The 23,591-nt window shown below is 33.0% G+C and overlaps 2 protein-coding genes across 4 annotated transcripts; one reads left to right on the forward strand and one right to left on the reverse strand.

The window, feature by feature from the left end:
- The first annotated feature begins 93 nt into the window (after positions 1–93).
- Positions 94–15,468, forward strand: LOC138314184 (histidine protein methyltransferase 1 homolog). The gene is made up of 9 exons (XM_069254380.1): positions 94–209; positions 466–539; positions 1,512–1,683; positions 3,366–3,454; positions 4,052–4,126; positions 4,864–4,982; positions 13,125–13,223; positions 13,740–13,855; positions 14,737–15,468. Exons 1-9 carry the CDS (start codon positions 134–136, stop codon positions 14,778–14,780), a joined length of 864 nt encoding a protein of 287 aa, XP_069110481.1. The 5' UTR covers positions 94–133; the 3' UTR covers positions 14,781–15,468.
- A 142-nt stretch (positions 15,469–15,610) lies between these two features.
- Positions 15,611–23,307, reverse strand: LOC138314186 (uncharacterized). 3 transcript variants are annotated; one of them, XM_069254382.1, is made up of 7 exons: positions 23,098–23,307; positions 19,575–19,795; positions 19,262–19,379; positions 18,672–18,731; positions 18,082–18,243; positions 17,411–17,495; positions 15,611–16,471 (listed from the first exon to the last, which is right to left on the reverse strand). In XM_069254382.1, the coding sequence occupies exons 2-7, from the start codon at positions 19,748–19,750 to the stop codon at positions 16,209–16,211; spliced, it is 864 nt and encodes a 287-aa protein (XP_069110483.1). In that variant the 5' UTR covers positions 19,751–19,795; positions 23,098–23,307; the 3' UTR covers positions 15,611–16,208. The 3 variants fall into 3 exon arrangements, with proteins under 3 accessions (XP_069110483.1, XP_069110482.1, XP_069110484.1); XM_069254381.1 differs by lacking the exon at positions 23,098–23,307 and adding an exon at positions 21,986–22,228; XM_069254383.1 differs by lacking the exon at positions 23,098–23,307 and adding an exon at positions 21,986–22,242 and having other exon boundaries at positions 16,253–16,471; positions 17,344–17,495.
- Positions 23,308–23,591: the final 284 nt, after the last annotated feature.

Consider the following 23,591-nt stretch of genomic DNA (forward strand, 5'->3'; position numbering starts at 1 on the left):
ACCGAATTTAACAAAACGGATGCTGATTGGTTACTTTTCAATATCACGAACCAATGATAACTCTTGTCTCATATTCGCTTTTGATATCCCACGTGTGCTTCTACTTTCATTTCACCGAATCGAGAACTCAGTGATGGCATTTCGATTTAATTTTCCAAATCCAGATCACCCATCGGATAATGATAGTGCCATAAATGATGAAGCAAAAGGTACCAAATAAGTGACGATGACCATTGGAATGATCATTTTTACTTTAATGATATCGATTAGGAATGAACAATTTTTTGTATGTTCAGTATACATTGTACATTGTACGTGTGCGTTTCTGGAAATACTGAGTGTGCAATAGAGGATGAATACATTTGTTGTACACACTGTAGACAAGGCATGTATATTTATAGTCATACAATATGTATCTTATAAACTGATTTTTAACGTGTTAATTTCTGTAAAATTTTGTTGTAGTTGAAGAAATCACTGAGAAAAAAGAAAAGTCAGAAAAGGAGCATGTGGCAGAAATATTTCTAAAAGATAATGATGTAAGTAGCTTATAAATGTATGTACATATATGATTATACACAATGCAGCATACAATTTTGTATGTATATGTACATGTACATGTAAATTAGTGTGGAAATTATATGGTTTCAAGCCTATATAGCATGTGTACAAACAGAGTAAGTATATGATATAAATTAATATGAGTGAATTAAGGCAATTAAATTCATAAAGGACATAGTTAGATATCATATTTCCAGATATTTTAGTAAACATGCAAATAAAAATTGAGGAATCTATTGTGCAATAAGGCAAATTGAATTTAATGAAGATATACATGTACACGTAATTAACTGAGCTGGTTTTTGTATATTTTTTTATTCATATATTTCATATTCTATCTTTCACCTCTATCCCCATTTGAAAGAAGTATCATTTCTGTATCAGATACCGTATTCGACCCAATAAGCGCCTGTGTCCCTATAAGCGCCCTTAATTCCTCCATTTTGAAGCCTTGATTTCAATTGCCCAGGCATAAATAAAGATTAAAACTTAACAAAACTGTATAGGTTTGCAATAACTTCGTCTTATTGGCACCTTTTCATTTTCTAAACGCCCTGGGCGCTTATTGGGTCGAATACGGTTTTCTGTTTTTGGTCAGCTGATTTCACTGGAATCTTGTAGGGAATGTGTGTAATTGAACGCCACCATGCAATGGCAGATTTATAAATATACATTGATGTATTGGGACTTTGATATCATGTTAACCTTTTTTAAAATTCTATTGCATGTAAATTTCTTTCAGCCATACTAGTTCTATAACAGATGACCGATTTTTAAATAAAAATCAACTCGGCTTTATAAAATTGTCATCATGCTTTAGATCTGATGAAACAAAATCAAAGTACATAGTAATAGTATATATCAAATCAACATAACTTTTGTGGTTCATATCGAGTGTTATATTGAAAAAAAATATTTTCATTTTTTTTTTTATTTAATTGGCCTTACAGTTTGATATGCCAGATGATGTCACTGCCACCATACATACCTTTGGTGACACAGAAGTTCACTGTTACAACAGCGAGTCTGTGGAGGAATACTTGTGCAGGAAGAGACCCGAATCATCAAACTTTGTTACAGCAGTGTCTGCCCATTCTGATCTTGTTCCGGATAAATATGAAGGTTTGAACTTGTATAGTCATTTCTGTATATTTGCCGTAATTAGCGCTTGGATAATTTTATCACATAATCCGCCTGATATCCAGTGATTACGCCTGTGTATTATTTTTGCATATGCAATGTCACTAGTGTAATATGACCTGGATCGTTTATCATCTGCTGGAAATTCATTGTGACGTTAGACAGAAACAATAAAATGACATCAGGAAAATTGACATGATGTCAAGATTACGAGGACGATGGGACAAAATGGCGGCCTCTGCTGGATTTTCGGAATACATTTTGACGTAAATTCTTTGTTGTATAGGTATTTGTAATTATGTGATAAAAGTATCTTAAATTTGTGTTCAATTCATATGAGATTTTTTGAAACTCGTCTCGTAGTTTTAATTTTTGCTCGCCAAGGCTCACAAAAATAAAAACTTCTTAGACTCGTTTCATAAAATCTTATATGAAATGATCACTCATGTAAGATCCTATATGTAACAAAGGGGAGCACTTATTAGTAAACCAAAATGTAAGTTGTGGGCAAAAAAAGTCAGCCATATTTTAAATTTTTTTGTACTCTTGGTACATTAATCTGTTATGTAGTAAACATACATATGCCTTTTATCCTTTGAAATGCATTATTATATTGTGATTCGCATGTAAAAGACTCTCAAGGTCATGTAATGCGAGATACAATGCTGATGTTAGAGGCATCACGTGTTGTGAAACACATTTGTTAACTCTATGAGATGGGGGCGTTTATACAACTTCAACTCTTTTCCAGAAACAGTGCTCTTTCTAGGGGCTTTTTGGGGCCGAGAATGGGCCCCATTCCAAATGCAAAATAATTTCAAATTCATGCAAACTTAAAAATAAAACAATTTACTCTGGAAATTTACTTAACAATTTGCCTATTTCTTTCCCAAAATAAGGTAAAAAGGCCTCTTCCCAATTAAGTGGAAAAAAGCCATGAGAAAAAAGGGTCCAGGGGCACCTATAAGGGGAGGGGCGCTAATTACGACGAATACAGTTGTACATGGTCCAGGATACATATACATAATATATAACATTGTTTCTTCCCATGCAGATTAATTTATACAATTGCACATTCAGATGTTTTTGTATCCTAGTATTCATAACCTGTTTTAAAATTGTAATTAGAGTGTCTTGATTGTGAGTTTTAAAGTAAATGCCTCATTTAATACTTCATCAAGATCAGTACATTTATAACGGCCTTTACTGGGTTTATTGTCCAGACAGATTCAGGATTATTTTAAAGGTGTTGTACGTTTTTAACTGGTTGCTATGTTATTACTCTATATGTGAAGCTATATACATGTACACATGCTGTGGATCAAAGTACATAGATGATAGTTTAATTCTGACAAAAATTTGATTACTGGTTAGGTAGTGTTGATTTTTGCTGATTTATGACTCGTTGATATTTCTTCAATTCATGTCTATATACAGTGAAACATGTTTATAACGAATATGATTACAACAAATTCAGTGTTATATTGTACATTCTCATTTCCTGTAAAGGTTCCTGTAAGATGTCTGTGAAATGTGTATAAATTATAAGCTATGCTTATAATGAAATAACTTTGTTGGTCCCCAGAGGTTTGTTCATTATAACCATGTTTTATTGTATATTGTATGTTCAGATTTATATTCAAATATTTTTCTGATGTTTATAGGAGGCCTGACAGTATGGGAGTGCTCACTAGACCTGGCCGAGTACCTAACTACCATAAAGACACAGGTACAGGACAAAACAGTCCTGGAGGTAATTAAGCCATTCTATTATTGATTTACATTTACCCTCAGTTTGCAAATCAATATTTGCATCATTTTCTGACAAAAAACAATTTTAACAAAAGAAAGTACTTTCAATTAATGCTATTCAATATTTGTATCAAAATTAATTAGCTCTTAAAAATAAAAAGCCTATAATCTAGTAAATTACTTGAAAGTCTCAAGTATGGCTGAAAGAAATTTACATGCATGTACATGCAAACTGGAATTTAAGTACAGAATTATTTATTATTATTTGAAAAAATGAGATATAATTTGTATCTTGGTGATGTAGGTAGGTCATACACATTTCTGTAACATTACAAATGGTCTATAATTTGTTGTTGATTGTGTTCTTCCGTCTTTGCATATTATCGAGTTGTCTCCCTTGCAGGTATATATAGGTATCATGATTGCAATGTCAATATTATAATTTTACACTCAAAACTCATATAATTTTCTCTGAAGAGTATTATGGCTTTATGCTCAACACATACATGACATTACAATCAACAACTACAAAGAAGGGCAGATAACTCTGTAGTATGCAAACACAGAATTAGATCAACCATATTTCTGTCTGTTACAGCTGGGTTGTGGAGCAGGAATTCCAGGTCTATGTGCTATGCAATGTGGGGCATCAGAAGTTCATTTCCAAGATTATGTAAGTCTTCTAAGAAAAAAAATGAATGAATAGATTGGAACCTTTATAATTTTCATAATGTTTTTTTCAGCATCAAGCAGCTAGATTACTTAAGTAATCATGAACACATGGGGTATTTTTTTTGGTTTGATTAGTTTAACGTCCTATTAACAGCCAGGGTCATTTAAGGACATGCCAGGTTTGTTGGTGGAGGAAAGACGGAGTACCCGGAAAAAAACCACCGACCAGCGGCCAGTACCTGGCAACTGTCCCACATGGGATTCGAACTCGCGACCCAGAGGTGGAGGGCATATAGTAATATGTCGTTACATCTTAACCACTTGGCCACCGTGGCCCCTATACACATGGGGTAACTGAGGGGGTACATATATTATTTGTTATTACTATATATACCTTGTACATACATGTATACTGGCTGGGTAATATAGTGGGGCCAAATTTAAACCTATTTTGATTAGTATTATAATATGGATTAGCACTGTCAAGCCAATGAAAATGGCTTAAAACTTTATTAATTATTGGTTACAACCTCCAAAATATTTATAACTTTACCTGAAATCATATATTATTAATGTAAATATAATCAATGCTATTATTCTGAGAAACTTTTTTTTTTCATCTTTCCGGCATGATAATTTTAATTAAAATTTGCAGAATTAATTGCAAAAATCTAATAAATTTCATCACTATGAAATAGATAGCGAGGTTAGTAAAATCATATTGCTTTACTTTTTCAGAACTCGGAGGTATTAGAATATTTTACAATTCAAAACGTCCGCTTGCATGAGACATGTTGCCATTGTCGTTTCTTCTCCGGAGACTGGTCATATTTTCACGAAATTGTAAGACAACAAAAGTAAGAAGTGTAAAATTCTTTAGATATTTTATAGCACTTTATTTCTTCAGGGATTGTTTCTCCTGATCCACTTTGCTCAAACTACATAGTGTACTGTCTATGTGTATAGTTCATAATTTTACACAATGCCATGAAAAATGGTCTTAAAAATATTGATCCAAATGTTACTATATACATGTAGTTGCTAATATTCGCATGGGTTTTAATTTCTCCACATTCATGGATCCATCCCAAATCGCCACATTAAATACCTTGTAAAATTTTATCAAAATCATGATTACCGTTTCACCTACATGTAGTATAGTCTGCCATAGGAATGAGACTTTAAAAGGCTTAGAAAGACATTTCGAGAAAATAAACTCCCGCGAATAAGTTCAAAAAAGTAAATTGCGATAGCGCTTTTCTCACAAAAGTTTGCAAACAAAATTTATTTCATAACCCGATGAAATTAAAAAATATTGACTTCAATACTTATAATTAATTTTATACTCTGTTTGATAAAATGAAGTATGTTTAAATGTACCTTTATAGTTGTTTTTCAAGGGATTATTTTTTCCGAATCAATACGCAACGTCAATGTCTCTATTGTGACGTCACGTTAACGTCGGGGTTTCTCGCCATTCTCAGAATTTTTTTTCATAGTAGTGTGCAAAAAAAATAATGGCCAATCAGAAAGCCAGATTTGGTATGAAAACAAAGAAAAATTAATTATATACAAATATACAAATTATTGATTGTTCAAAGATTGTATAATCAAAACAATGTATTATGAGGTAGTTGTTAATATCGCAAATATATGACTAGAAATTAGGCAAGGAGCAGAGAGGTTGAGTCGTTTTGATCCATTACAACTAATTCTTACAACATAGATTTGTATGCTCATGATTATATATATGCAGCTGTGTTGAAATCGACATCGAGCATTGATCTTCTTCATTCATTTTGAGGACAACTTGTATACGTTTACACCTTTGTTTGATGAAGGTGACCATACATGTCCGTACTAGTTATCTTAATATCATACATACATATTTCACTGGTTGTACACCATATAACTATATTATTACATAAACCATACACTTTCCATACTTGTATGGTGCATTCACCACTGTGATGAAGGCACTTCTGTTTCTATCTGCACCCAATAGAAGATGCATTCGACAATATAATAATTATAGTTTTTGTATCTGCTACATACGTGATTAGCAGTTAAAAAGTCGGTGATAGATTCATCAATTATCTGTATAATTTGGTATTGGATGTACATAATATACATATCAATAATTCAAAATGTTACAGCATTAAAAGGTAGGCATTAGTTCAACACCATCAAAACTAATTCAGGGAGATAGCAAGAATCCCACTATTACAACAATATTCAAAACAAATAGAAGTTTTATGAGTCATATCAAAACATACAGACATTCATACACACTACATACATACACATACACACCTACACAACATAAATACATGTACAGACATTCACACATACATAACATACAGACAGACATTCACACATACACAACACACAGACAGACATTCACACATACATACAGACAGACATTCACACATACACAACATACATACAGACATTCACACATATACACATACAGACATTCACACATACACAACATATATACATACAGACATTCATACACACACAACATACATACACATACACACCAACACAACATAAAATACATGTACAGACATTCACACATACACAACATACAGACAGACATTCACACATACACAACACACAGACAGACATTCACACATACACAACAAACATACAGACAGACATTCACGCATACACAACACACAGACAGACATTCACACATACACAACATACAGACAGACATTCAAACATACATAACATACAGACAGACATTCACGCATACACAACACACAGACAGACATTCACACATACAGACAGACATTCACACATACACAACATACAGACAGACATTCACGCATACACAACATACATACAGACATTCACACATACACAACATATATACATACAGACATTCATACAATATCATGCAAACATATATACATACAGACATTCACACATACACAACATACAGACAGACATTCACGCATACACAACACACAGACAGACATTCACACATACACAACATACAGACAGACATTCACACATACACAACATACAGACAGACATTCACACATACACAACATACAGACAGACATTCACGCATACACAACATACATACAGACATTCACACATATACACATACAGACATTCACACATATACAACATATATACATACAGACATTCATACATACACAACATATATACATACAGACATTCACATCATACACGATATCTATACATACAGACATCTATACATACAGACATTCACACATACACAACATACAGACAGACATTCACGCATACAACATATATACATACAGACATTCACACAAACACAACATATATACATACAGACATTCACACATACACAACATATATACATACAGACATTCACACATACACAACATATATACATACAGACATTCACACAAACACAACATATATACATACAGACATTCACACAAACACAACATATATACATACAGACATTCATACAAACACAACATATATACATACAGACATTCACACAAACACAACATATATACATACAGACATTCACACAAACACAACATATATACATACAGACATTCACACAAACACAACATATATACATACAGACATTCACATCAAACACAACATATATACATACAGACATTCACACATACACAACATATATACATACAGACATTCACATCAAACACAACATATATACATACAGACATTCACATCATACACAACATATATACATACAGACATTCACATCAAACACAACATATATACATACAGACATTACAAACATACATACAGACATCAACAAACACAACATATATACAGACAGACACAACATATATACATACAACAAACAGATACATATATTGCATACAGGGGATGCTGCTGTCCTTAAATGACTGTATATAGAGGATAATAAACCAAAACCAAAAAACCAACTCTCATTAACCTCTTGTCACTGTTACAAAGAATGATACCACACATATTACATATTGTATACACAGACTATCATTAACCTCTTGTCACTGTTACAAGAATGATACCACACTATTACATATTGTATAACAGACTATCATTCTTGTCACTGTTACAAAGAATGATACCACACATATTACATATTGTATACACAGACTATCATTAACCTCTTGTCACTGTTTACAAAGAATGATACCACACATATTACATATTGTATACACAGACTTATCATTAACCTCTTGTCACTGTTACAAAGAATGATACCACACATATTACATATTGTATACACAGACTATCATTAACCTCTTGTCACTGTTACAAAGAATGATACCACACATATTACATATTGTATACCACAGACTATCATTAACCTCTTGTCACTGTTACAAAGAATGATACCACACATATTACATATTGTATACACAGACTATCATTAACCTCTTGTCACTGTTACAAAGAATGATACCACACATATTACATATTGTATACACAGACTATCATTAACCTCTTGTCACTGTTACAAAGAATGATACCACACATATTACATATTGTATACACAGACTATCATTAACCTCTTGTCACTGTTACAAAGAATGATACCACACATATTACATATTGTATACACAGACTATCATTAACTTGTCACTGTTACAAAGAATGATACCACACATATTACATATTGTATACACAGACTATCATTAACTTGTCACTGTTACAAAGAATGATACCACACATATTACATATTGTATACACAGACTATCATTAACTTGTCACTGTTACAAAGAATGATACCACACATATTACATATTGTATACACAGACTATCATTAACTTGTCACTGTTACAAAGAATGATACCACACATATTACATATTGTATACACAGACTATCATTAACCTCTTGTCACTGTTACAAAGAATGATACCACACATATTACATATTGTATACACAGACTATCATTAACTTGTCACTGTTACAAAGAATGATACCACACATATTACATATTGTATACACAGACTATCATTAACCTCTTGTCACTGTTACAAAGAATGATACCAACACATATTACATATTGTATACACAGACTATCATTAACTTGTCACTGTTACAAAGAATGATACCACACATATTACAATATTGTATACACAGACTATCATTAACTTGTCACTGTTACAAAGAATGATACCACACATATTACATATTGTATACACAGACTATCATTAACCTCTTGTCACTGTTACAAAGAATGATACCACACATATTACATATTGTATACACAGACTATCATTGACCTCTTGTCACTGTTACAAAGAATGATACCACACATATTACATATTGTATACACAGACTTATCATTAACCTCTTGTCACTGTTACAAAGAATGATACCACACATATTACATATTGTATACACAGACTATCATTAACCTCTTGTCACTGTTACAAAGAATGATACCACACATATTACATATTGTATACACAGACTATCATTAACTTGTCACTGTTACAAAGAATGATACCACACATATTACATATTGTATACACAGACTATCATTTACCTCTTGTCACTGTTACAAAGAATGATACCACACATATTACATATTGTATACACAGACTATCATTAATTGTCACTGTTACAAAGAATGATACCACACATATTACATATTGTATACACAGACTATCATTAACTCTTGTCACTGTTACAAAGAATGATACCACACATATTACATATTGTATACACAGACTATCATTAACTTGTCACTGTTACAAAGAATGATACCACACATATTACATATTGTATACACAGACTATCATTAACTTGTCACTGTTACAAAGAATGATACCACACATATTACATATTGTATACACAGACTATCATTTAACCTCTTGTCACTGTTACAAAGAATGATACCACACATATTACATATTGTATACACAGACTATCATCATTAACTTGTCACTGTTACAAAGAATGATACCACACATATTACATATTGTATACACAGACTACATTAAATTGTATACACAGACTATTCATGTATACAACTATCATTACTTGTCACTGTTACAAAGAATGATACCACAACATATTACATATTGTATACACAGACTATCATTAACTTGTCACTGTTACAAAGAATGATACCACACATATTACATATTGTATACACAGACTATCATTAACTTGTCACTGTTACAAAGAATGATACCACACATATTACATATTGTATACACAGACTATCATTAACTTGTCACTGTTACAAAGAATGATACCACACATATTACATATTGTATACACAGACTATCATTAACTTGTCACTGACTGTTACAAAGAATGATACCACACATATTACATATTGTATACACAGACTATCATTAACCTCTTGTCACTGTTACAAAGAATGATACCACACATATTACATATTGTATACACAGACTTATCATTAACCTCTTGTCACTGTTACAAAGAATGATACCACACATATTACATATTGTATACACAGACTATCATTAACTTGTCACTGTTACAAAGAATGATACCACACATATTACATATTGTATACACAGACTATCATTAACTTGTCACTGTTACAAAGAATGATACCACACATATTACATATTGTATACACAGATCTATCACTGTTACAAAGATGATAACATATTACATATTGTAACTGTTACAAAGAATGATACCACACATATTACATATTGTATACACAGACTATCATTAACCTCTTGTCACTGTTACAAAGAATGATACCACACATATTACATATTGTATACACAGACTATCATTAACTTGTCACTGTTACAAAGAATGATACCACACATATTACATATTGTATACACAGACTATCATTAACCTCTTGTCACTGTTACAAAGAATGATACCACACATATTACATATTGTAGACAGACTATCATTAACTTGTCACTGTTACAAAGAATGATACCACACATATTACATATTGTATACACAGACTATCATTAACTTGTCACTGTTACAAAGAATGATACCACACATATTACATATTGTATACACAGACTATCATTAACCTCTTGTCACTGTTACAAAGAATGATACCACACATATTACATATTGTATACACAGACTATCATTAACTTGTCACTGTTACAAAGAATGATACCACACATATCACACTATTACATATTGTATACACAGACTATCATTTAACCTCTTGTCACTGTTACAAAGAATGATACCACACATATTACATATTGTATACACAGACTATCATTAACTTGTAACTGTTACAAAGAGTGATACCACACATATTACATATTGTATACACAGACTATCATTAACCTCTTGTCACTGTTACAAAGAATGATACCACACATATTACATATTGTATACACAGACTATCATTAACTTGTAACTGTTACAAAGAATGATACCACACATATTACATATTGTATACACAGACTTATACCACACAGGCCTATCATTAACCTCTTGTCACTGTTACAAAGAATGATACCACACATATTACATATTGTATACACAGACTATCATTAACTTGTCACTGTTACAAAGAATGATACCACACATATTACATATTGTATACACAGACTATCATTAACCTCTTGTCACTGTTACAAAGAATGATACCACACATATTACATATTGTATACACAGACTATCATTAACTTGTAACTGTTACAAAGAATGATACCACACATATTACATATTGTATACACAGACTTATCATTAACCTCTTGTCACTGTTACAAAGAATGATACCACACATATTACATATTGTATACTATCAGACTATCATTAACCTCTTGTAACCTCTTGTCACTGTTACAAAGAATGATACCACACATATTACATATTGTATACACAGAATATCATTAACTTGTCACTGTTACAAAGAATGATACCACACATATTACATATTGTATACACAGACTATCATTAACCTCTTGTCACTGTTACAAAGAATGATACCACACATATTACATATTGTATACACAGACTATCATTAACTTGTAACTGTTACAAAGAATGATACCACACATATTACATATTGTATACACAGACTATCATTAACTTGTCACTGTTACAAAGAATGATACCACACATATTACATATTGTATACACAGACTATCATTAACTTGTCACTGTTACAAAGAATGATATCACACATATTACATATTATTATACCTCACTTTTATTTAGAATGTTCTGTTTGGATTAAACTTGATCACATGACATTGAATAAGTTAGATGTTTCCCCGGAATTGGAAGGCGAGGGAAATAACCACAGGGAAATAACCCCCGAGGGAAATAACCCCAGGGAAATAACCCCGAGGGAAATAACCCCAGGGAAATAACCCCTTGGAAGCTCCGCACGTGACCGGAAGTTGACGTCATCTGCAACGTCAACCAACAATGGCAACGCTGTTGTTTATTTTTTTGTAGCCCAACGAATTTAACAACGTTGTTGTTGGGAAATATCTTCATGGATTCTTTTAACAGAGATTTTTTTTTCTTTTGATTTTGTTCGGTATAATAAAATAATTATGTCCCTATGTGTCGGGATACATCTAGAATTGTCTCCCTGGAAAGAGTTATTTTCTCTCGGGCTTCGCCCTCGAGAAAATAACTCTTTCCAGGGAGACAATTCTAGATGTATCCCTCCACAGAGGGCCATAATTGTATATTGTACACAGACTATCATTAACTTGTCACTGTTACAAAGAATGATACCACACATATTACATATTGTACACAGACTATCATTAACTTGTAACTGTTACAAAGAGTGATACCACACATATTACATATTGTATACACAGACTATCATTGACCTCTTGTCACTGTTACAAAGAATGATATCACACATATTACATATTGTACACAGACTATCATTAACCAAAGTTAATTCTTATGAAAAAAGTAGATGCCTTAGAGCAATGTGGTTAATGTTCTCAATGTTTATAATCATTTTAATAATTGCTTTCATTCATCTGTGTAATTAATTGATATAGAGTTTGTTTATTGTTTACAGATATGATGTGATATTGTCGGCAGAAACTATTTACAACCCTGACAACTATAAAGGCCTACATGATGTATTTCAACATTGTTTAACAAGAGATGGAGTAATGTATCCTTAATTTGTCATAACTACAAGGCTGGAATATAGAATATAAAGGTTGATAAGCACATTGTCAAACTTAAAGGATTTAATTTAATTTACCAAATTTAATACATAAAAGTATTAAAATGCAATAGGCTGATAGCGGCTTCCCTTTTCACAAAATATAATACATGCCTTAAATTGTAATTGATCCTTCTTTTGGTTTCATGTTTTAGTAGTTAAACATAAACAATTCGATAAGTATACAGCTACAATGTGAAATGTAGCCTGTTGCGGCTGTTGCCTAATTCCGACTGTAGTATTACAATAAAACATTCTGAAATAAAGTGTAGCCATATATACCGTATCTCAATATAAGGAAAAAATCATATTACTGACGCATTTCAATTGCCAGAAAGGAAATATAGAGTTTTTTTTATTAGGGTCATGGAATTGAACATGTACACATGCTATTGATGGTCTATATAGACAGTCATACAGATTTTGAAGTACTTTAACCATGGTCACTTAACTAACATCCAGATACCTGGCAGCTAAGACACACTACTTTGGTGTCGGGGGAGGGGTGCATCTTTTTGAGGAGTTTTTGAAAAAAGAAGGAAGTTTTTCAACAGAAGTAGTGCATACCATTAATGCAGGTGAGTACCAAAACAGTGAACTATAATAATTGTACATAGTTTAAAGCTCACTTTTTATAGTGTAGTTTTGATATAAGAAGCTCCAAGTTTTATATCAAGCGCCCTATAATTACATACAAATTCTCAAGGACGTAGATGAGGTCCATGAAGAAAGAATTCAAAATGAGGTTTAAAAACAAGTATACATAGTACTTCCATCTATGGATAAGAAATAAGAGTTAAGATTGAACATACCATATATAGCTGGTTCAGATTCATATTTTGTCCATACAAAGGTAATGAAGTGTCTAATTATTTCATTCTCAGATCTTAGTGGTATATTGATAAAATATAGATTTAATTCAGAAATCATACAATGATATACTGATAAGCTACATGTACGTATTTAATTTAGAAATCATACCTTCTCATTGCGTACCAGTTCTTCTTAAATTCAGACATCTGTAATACAATCTTGACAGTCTATCGGGTCTCCATTTCGTTAAATAAGGTTATTTAAAATGTTTTCATTATGTTTGGTACAGTAAAAAGTGTTACTGAAAACCAGCGTTGATTACATGTTCTGCATATTTTGTTGCTCCCAATAAATGAACAGATGTATTATATTAAGCACTCTAAAAATAACAAAACAATCATAAGCTTTCAAGAACAAATAACACTTCCTTACCAAAATACACACATTGAACAATCTATAAGAATGATCATTTATTGTCTTATACGACTATTTGTGCAGCTATATTGTGAATAAAATTTTCTTAGAAATATGAATTGGAAATAAAATCTTTTGATATTGATACATCAAAAGTTAAGTTTACAAAACATGAATTAACTGAATAGTACAGAACCTATACCATCTAAAACTTTGATGTTTCCATTTGCAGAGGTTCCCAGAGTGATACTTAAATTAACATGGAAGAAGAGTTAGCCACGAACATGTAAAATACATTTCTTTGATTATATTTATCTATTATGGCCTGGTTGAGAGGGCATTATTGCCTCATAGTATTGTCGAGGGATGGAATAATGCCCGAGCCGAAGTCGAGGGCACTATCCTATCACGAGACAATACTATGAGGCAACAGTGCCTTCGAATTCTCAACCAGGCCATAAAGGGTTAAGTACATCACCCTCATACGAGACCTGTTTGTATATGTCACCGTAACAGAAGCACGTCAAGCTACACCTCGCAACGCTATTTTCGTTTCCACACCACATTCAAAATACAACATATGAATTGTCGCAGAAATCTGTGTTTTCATAAAACGGGATCCAGCTTCATGAAGATTAAAAGTAATTCAATATAGATCAGGAGTGAACCGTCTTCTGTAGAAAAGCAATGTTTGCCTGCATCATCGCACACAACAGCCTGTCCGCCATCTTGACGTCTTGGTCGAAGTGCAACGTTATAATGACGTCATGTAATGGTGACGTCACAATAGATTCACGTTCAATTTCGGGCCACTTCAATAGTGCCCGCTTGCCTGAGCATTATTGCAAATAGTACCCATTTGTGTAGCCAATCAGAATACAGTATTCTGTCACGTGATGTACTAATTGCTCTTAATATGTATAGTAATCTAATTAATATTTCCAAATAAAACAATAAACCGTAATGACGTTTGTTATCCTGTTTTTGTGAATTGAGTACACATTAACCCAAGGATTTTTTTTTCTGCAAACACATACAGATCTATTGTACTTTCCATATATATATTATATAGTTGGAAGCTGCCAAGGATGGAGCCTTGGAGTCAATCCGCATATATACATGTAAATAATGTGAGGGCTCTCACACGCCACATTGTATACATTGTATCTTTCATCCAAATCTATAAACATCCATATCTTACGCTCACTACATGAAAATACATTGTTTTAATTTATTCTCACTACTCCCAGGCTTCATCTTTTCAAAAATATTACATTTACACTAAGAGTAACCTCCATGGGCGCTGACGTTTCAGTAAATATTATAAAATAGTTTATTGATATGTCAATATAAAGACAATTATATACAAAATGTACCATATTGATTTCAATATTGATATGCCAATATTATATGTGTAATATTTAGCCAATGCTCTTACAAAATAAGACATGATTACTGAGGTATAAATATAGACATTACACCTGACTAGTTTACATTATTAGTGAGGTGTAATGTTTATATTGATAACTCAGTAGCCAGGTGTAATATCTATATCGATACCTCAGTAGCCAGGTGTAATGTCTATATTGATACATCAGTAGTCAGGTGTAATGTGATAATACACAAACTTACTGATGTATCAATATAAACATTACACCTTACGTATTCAATTGAGATACCTAACTATGCACATGCGTAATCCCGTTACGTCTGATATACAATCTCTGTTAACGTGGTTTGGTCTAGATTCTCCATATCCTGACCTAAACAGATGGCGTTAACGCTGTTTGATCCCACTTTGGCGATGTACACGTTCGTTTTCCCGCCAGAATTAGTCACTATGTCTGTAGCTGTACGTATCTTTAACAACATTCCACCTGTGACGTCATGTTGGCTACACGATGTTGAGATGGCTGACATTATTCTCCCATTTCCATCCACACAGATTTTTGGAATGTGTTTTGCATCTGTATAAAACATTAAGGAGTATGGTGATATTTTAAATAGAACAAATATTTTAAAACGCAATATTGATAAGGTTTCACCATGCACTGCATTAACGTATTTGAACTTTCAGTTATAGATATGGATTTCCAAACCAATATTAAGCTCATGTTGTTAGCATAAGGTCAAATGAATCTTGTGCCATTAAGTGTTTGCTAAACTGCATCAATAATTTTAAAAAATATATATATAAATCTTAATTGATCTGTTAAGTTGTGTGTTATATGTTAGACCGACACATATAGATGTAGTTCGCTTGACGTTTGGTTTCATGTAAACTATAAAAAAATAGCTTCTGTTAACAATTTATTACGAATCGTCATTCGTTCATGATCCTTATTCAGTTCGTCAACACTTCTTGTTATCGCTATTTCTCTGACAGTGCTGAAGAGACCTTTCTCAAATTTCTCTTGAAAGTTCCCCGTGATGTATATTGCATATGGGATCAATCCAAAAACAAGATTGTCGATCGGCAGTCGTCTTGAATATTGACATCCGAAGAGAGATGGCTGAGTGACATACATCTGTCTTGAATTTTGACAATTGTGTTTTTTGGCACTGTTGGATTTTGTGACAATCCGGACACAAAATCGCTGACAAGTAACCATATTCGATTACGACACGTTTCAGAAAATACTAAAGAGTTATTCGGTAAACTAGATTGGCCTAGTTCTGCATATCCTTAAGTGCACGATTGAAAGGAAGAGAAAACGAATCGAAAAGCAGAGAAAAAAATCCTTCTTTTTTAAGTTTTTACCAACATATCATTCAATGATGGATGACAAGAAGCCTCTGGGATTTCTTGTTATTTAGCAATTCTTTATTTAAAGCATACCTACTGAGTGTTGAAGAATATGGATCGAGTAATAAGAAGACACTGACAAAGGATGGCTCTCCGTTACCTGTTTCTGACGGAGGTTTATCAAACACCCCTGTGACATCTGATAGAAACACCACACGATTCACCAAATGCTCTTTACAGAGTGTCGGAAAAAACAAAAATAGGATATTTTAGTACTTTTGATATACCATACTGTAGTGACATGTTCAAGGAACGCAGTGTGCGTTAGTAAAGGTGTTTTCAATAATAAAGTGGTGAGCAAAGGCCTCAAAAAGCAAGTTTAAAAGGGTACATACAATGATGTAGTAGCATAAAAGCAAGATATTATATATAGGTATGGTGTTGGGTATAATAAAACAATCGTAGCGTTATTTTATATTAGCATTTGCAAAATCATAATTCCATTATTTCTCAAATGCGAGGAAACATCGCAAGTAATTTTGGAAATCATTCTCGATTGAAGGTTCTTTGAGAGACATCAGATGAGCGCAGGTAGTTAGGTCCGTTGATGTACATCAAAAGCTTTAACGTTGAGCGTCGCTCGCTGTAAAACTACTTCAAACTCTTTCTGGTCACGTTATACAGTTATTGTGTTTGATTCCCATGATCTAATGACACATACTCAATACAACAAAACTAGGACATTACTATAAATTCACTTTAGATATCAAGAACTTTGATAACGAATGATTGATAAAATGGACACCATCATTGGTCCATGACATCCCTTACCTTTATGATGACGTCACCACTTAGGATGCCACAGCCTTTACTAGCATCCAGTACGCAGTCCCCATGTAGAACGGGAACAAAACCGTTGTCTAGCAGTTCCAATATGCCGTTTACGCCGTGACGGAAAATCTCACCGTTGTCCGCCACCCAGACACCAATCGCCTATAAAAATACAATATTTGGAGTTAAATGCTTATTCGAAAATCAGTGATGGGAGAAATCACTCTTCGTGATCAAAATACTAGAGTATCAAGAATGGGTCTGATTCAAACTGCAGTATAGCCGTAAATATCTACGGTATTTTGCATGTGCATGTCTGTACAGTATAGGCATATATAAGACACAACTACTTAGATTGGAGTATTTAACTTCTCTTACGGAAACGATTGCAATCCTTAAGCTTGTACTTGTACAATTTCCGTTGCACACAAGCCACAATAAAACGTAAATGTTCACGAGTTTTAATTCTGTACGAGTTATACAAAACAGGCACACGCCATCTATACAAAAATATTTCTTTTACAGACTTATACAATGTTTACGCTTCATTTGCATTGTCTTCAACAAGAATACTAGGTAGTTTGACTTACTGACATCCCGATAGCGTTGACCTTGACGTCCACCAGACTCCTCACTACTTCGTGGTTCAACTACAATATAATATAACAGAAGGTGGTAACAGTATATCATTATATACAATTTATATAATACAAAATATCATCTTAGGGGTCAAGATTAAACAACAAAAAATGTATCACGTCCGTCCCCCCCCCCCCCCCACTAAAAAACGATCGAGGACGATTTTATGTCAGTCTATCGCCTTCATGACGACAGCTTGTTCAGTTTTTGAAAAGTAAACCATCGACATTTCAAACATTGCTGTAAAGATCAAAATATTATTTTGGCCAATAAAACAAGGCGGTGTCGATTGTTTGTCATTCTTCACTTTTTATGCAGCAAACTTTTAAAAGCTATGAACAATAACCATTAGGGGCATGAAATTGATATGAAGTCATACCAGGTGGAAGATCAATAGAATGGCTCCTGTTAATATGATTTGTACCGAGGTTTGTTATCTCGACTACTAAAACGTCTAAAATGGTCAATGGACACAAGAATATATATATAAGTCCAAAATATAAACTGTGATTAATTATCGGATCCAAATTGAATTATATACCTTGGTAACAGATAAGCGGGTGAGACACATGCCGTATTTCCTCCTCTTCACCTCTTCTGCAGTTCCATGAAGTCCAGAATTTACTTCATAGTCTTTAGCATGGTGGTGACCAAACGATCTATAAGCAAAATTGTAATTATCAACTTTTTTCAACCAACAATGGTCTTCAGTACATGTCCATCACAAGTACTTAGTTGCATGGGAATAAGCAATAACGGTAATACAAAAATGTAGTTTGTATTTGTGACTAACCGCAAAACTGAATTTTGAGGAAGAAAGAAACTCCATTACTTGAGATACAAATTCCGCCTACCCTGCCCCATGAACGACGACACATCGAAGGCCGTGATCTACACAATGGCTAATGGTGGCCGCTGCAGATACTAAATTGTCCTTTCTCAGGGATTCTAGCTGGTGTTTGTCAGTAATGGCGCTGCCTCCAAACTTCACCACCAGATCTATAGGGACGCCCAATTTCTGTGCCATCATGTAAACAATGGAGTCGTTTTCGCTATCGCTTGTATTTGTCTTTTCCTGCAACGAGACGCTACGATAACGTATGCATGCACGCCATTCCTCTCATACCTACGGGTGCAGGTTCATTTCTAAAAATATTGCCTTTCATTTGTCGATATAAAGGATATAGGTATTGTCTACATGTACCTGAGGATGGTAGATTATCCATATCCTTTATATCCACATATAAAAGAGGATTTTGTCTCATACCTCCATGCCGCCATTTTGAAATAATTTCGGAAAAAACTGCGATTGCAAGTCAATTCTCCACACATGAAAATTGTGTGATATTTTAATGCGAATCGCTTTGTTTGCGTTTCTCTATAGTAAATCCGGCCTAGTTTCTTGAAAAAACTTCACCGAAAAAATGATAATTTTGTTTACGCAGTGACGTCACGAGGTAGCTTTGCATAGGTTGTCATGTAATACAGTCTCAGCCGATCGACATGTGTGTATGGCACGGAATTAACCAGTATTACAATATGAGGTAAGAGAGAAAACAGCCCGAAGTCACGACACAAATAAAAAGCATTTATGACCGTCTATTCAGAACAAAATAAATGTAGTTTTCAAAAATCTTTGTAAAGAATTTTAAAAAGGTCTACAAATCATACAAGTTTTATGTTTGGAGAGTTAATGGCGGTCATGGAGCTCTTCATATTCAAAAGTTTTCAAAATTGTAGCATATTTAATGTAGATCATACTGGATTTGTATTAATTAATAGAAGTTGGAGGTCTGAGAAATGATACCCCTCCTTCGTATTTGGATATGAAGGATATAGTTCCTTTTTTAGAATCACAGGACAGTGCCAATCCCCTGCAATTCTCAGGTGTTATTCTGTAGTATCTCTTTCCTTTATATCCACATAAATGTATCAACAGTTAACAACTTCATTTAATGTCAGTAACTTTTTTTTGCACTTATACATTGTTTTTCTTAAAAAGAAAAATGTCATTTTTAATATTTTAAGCAATTACACATTTTGAGTCGTTCTTACATTGCGCAATATTGATCACTTTTCTGAAATACCTTTTCCATTCTTCATCTAAACCGAATAACCGAATGCATGGTACATATTATTCTGCTGTACTGTTCCTACATGTAAATGTATATGAACATGATATGTATCTTTTTATTTGAACACATTCAAATACTTATAATGTCACATTAGTCTCCCTTTGGTGCACTAGAAAACTATTATATTTGTAATTTAAGTACAACTGTATCTTTTTGTGATGAATTATATAACGTTCTCATTGTACTTGCTTTACATTGTATTACACGATGATTTGTTAAATTCAAAGTGGGTTCTTTCTTATCATGAATTGTATGTGCATGTAAATATGTTTTGAGGGTGTCAAACAATACAACAGTTAAAGTTTCTTGTGTTGTATTTTTTCAAACTCACGAATCAAGATACGCTTTTAATATGTTATTCATCACCAAAAGTTAACTTACATTTTGAAAATAACAGTACTTTCAATTTTACAAATACAAATCAGAGCAGAAAATGATTTTAGCAGTACTGCCAAAATTACATTTGTATGAGTACCTACGGTCAGACCGTGAAGCCAAATGAGTACCTGCGGTCAGACCGTGAAGCCAAATTGTAGTCTATAATTTCATTTCACATTTTACAGTGATATTAGTAATTGTAAAGTGATTTCTACAGAGAAGATTCCACCTAAACATAAAAAACAACAATTTTACAGTACATAATTTCTGTGTTGTAACTCACGTTTATAAGGCATCTGAAGCCATTTGAATAATTTTCACGGCTTAATTTATCAAACCTTATGGTTTTCAATAGCTTAATGAAGAAAAATTAACATGCCAAAATTTTCACCTAGTTATGGCAAATATAACTTTACAGTTTCGGTCATTTGTAGCATTTCCATACCACGAAAAAATGTTTAATTTGCAAATATATCGTTCAGCGGATTTCGCACAGGCGTCTGCTTCTTATTTTGGAAAACTACAATAACCTACCCCTATTTTGTTGATATAGTAGGGTAGCAATTATATTTTTTCCAAACCAGAAGCAGACGCATGTGTACGAAAATGATGTAACGTTAACGTTAGGCCCTAATCAGATGTTATTTCATGGTGCGCAGAATTGCGACAAGCACATAATATCAACAATAGATAAATGTATACGTAAATATTAACATACATGTACGTTGTATTTTTTCACATTGTAAACTTACATTTTATTGTTGAATAAGACCTCGTGGATGCATCGCTATCGCTTGTAAACACATATAAACAAATCACACTTGTCGGAAGTTATAAGTTGATGTCTAATTTGCAAAGCGATATACGGGTGATGTGTTTCCGGATAAGAGTTATTCTGTACATAAAATATATCATTTATGCTCTTTTTTATAATCCCTTCTTTTTAGATGCAATTAAGTACTAACACTTATTGCAAACAAGCTATGTTTTGTTATCATGCAGCGAGAAAATGAACTTATCAACCCTTGTAAATGTAAATCACATGTTCTATATATAAACGCTACTGACAGTTAGACGTGCTTGAAAAATAACGTGAATGAAATGCGTAGATAGTCTAGGAATGTATAACGCCCGAAATGAATGAAATGATGTGACAAGCAATAATAAAACAAATTAATTTCCTGCGAAATTAAAACCCAACAAGGCGATTTGCATCTAATTGTATTTTGAATGACCTTTGTGGTTGATGAAAATTACCTGTAACCGCCCCATGGAAAGTTTGAAGGACTTCCATCGGCGAGTCAAATTATGTTTTTTCTCGGTCAGATATCTAGGTTATTCAGTCCTTTTCTTATTTAATGACCTTTAAGCTTATCTATAGACTTGTGTATCTTTTCCAGTGCATCACCATATAGTAATTACTTCGTACCAAGCGAAACAGAAGCTAGGCTCTGAAAATAAGGCAGCTTTCCCAGTAACACAAAGATGATGCATGGATATTCCAATATTCAAAATTCAAAAGAATTTGACGATAATAGAAATTATTAATACTTTGGCATTGACATATTCTTTCTCTAAACTCCATGTGGTAATGTCGTTATCATTTGTCATAGTTTCACTCTAACATAAAAAAAAAGAAGAAAAAAAACATAATGAGAGAGAGAAAAAATATCTTAGCACTTTACCGAAGGGGCAAGCACTATTGTAATATACTTATACATTTCTTATGTATGCAAAAATGGCCTTAAAAACTTGTGTTAGTGTCAAACAGTAAATAAAATATAACAAACCCAAATGAATATCGAAAGCTAATCAAATAATGGTCACTATAAGTATAAATTCATCCCTAAAGTGAGATACTTACATTATCATAAATTAATTTACATTCCCTGATACCGAACTATCTTAATGTCTGCACCTGTTTTCCTAGTAATGAAACATATAAGATGTCAGTTTCATTGTAAACAACTTAATGAATGAGTGACGTAGACTGCGGCCCAGACCGACTTATACAGTATATATACCTACGTATCTTACAGTACAACCATGGGTAAAACGTCATTCAGTGCGTCAACCCAGCACTCAGTTACTCCATAACATTAATTCAAGCCAGTGTATAAACTTTATATTACAAATAGATTTTCAAGATTTAGACACAATTCTAAAAACTGTTTTTATATTCATTATGGAATGTTTACCAAAAAAAAGTCATTTTGAACCGTAGAATTTTTTATAGTGCTTTATTTAAAGATGACCGAGTTTTTAAATGAATGTTCTTTGGAGATATTAAACCTCCTCTCTAGAAATAATGTATTAGGCATAGCACTGCTTAAAAAGCATCATTAACATGGACAAATA

This window comes from Argopecten irradians, chromosome 2 (genome assembly GCF_041381155.1).
Source record: "Argopecten irradians isolate NY chromosome 2, Ai_NY, whole genome shotgun sequence".
Classification (NCBI taxonomy): Eukaryota; Metazoa; Mollusca; class Bivalvia; order Pectinida; family Pectinidae; genus Argopecten; species Argopecten irradians.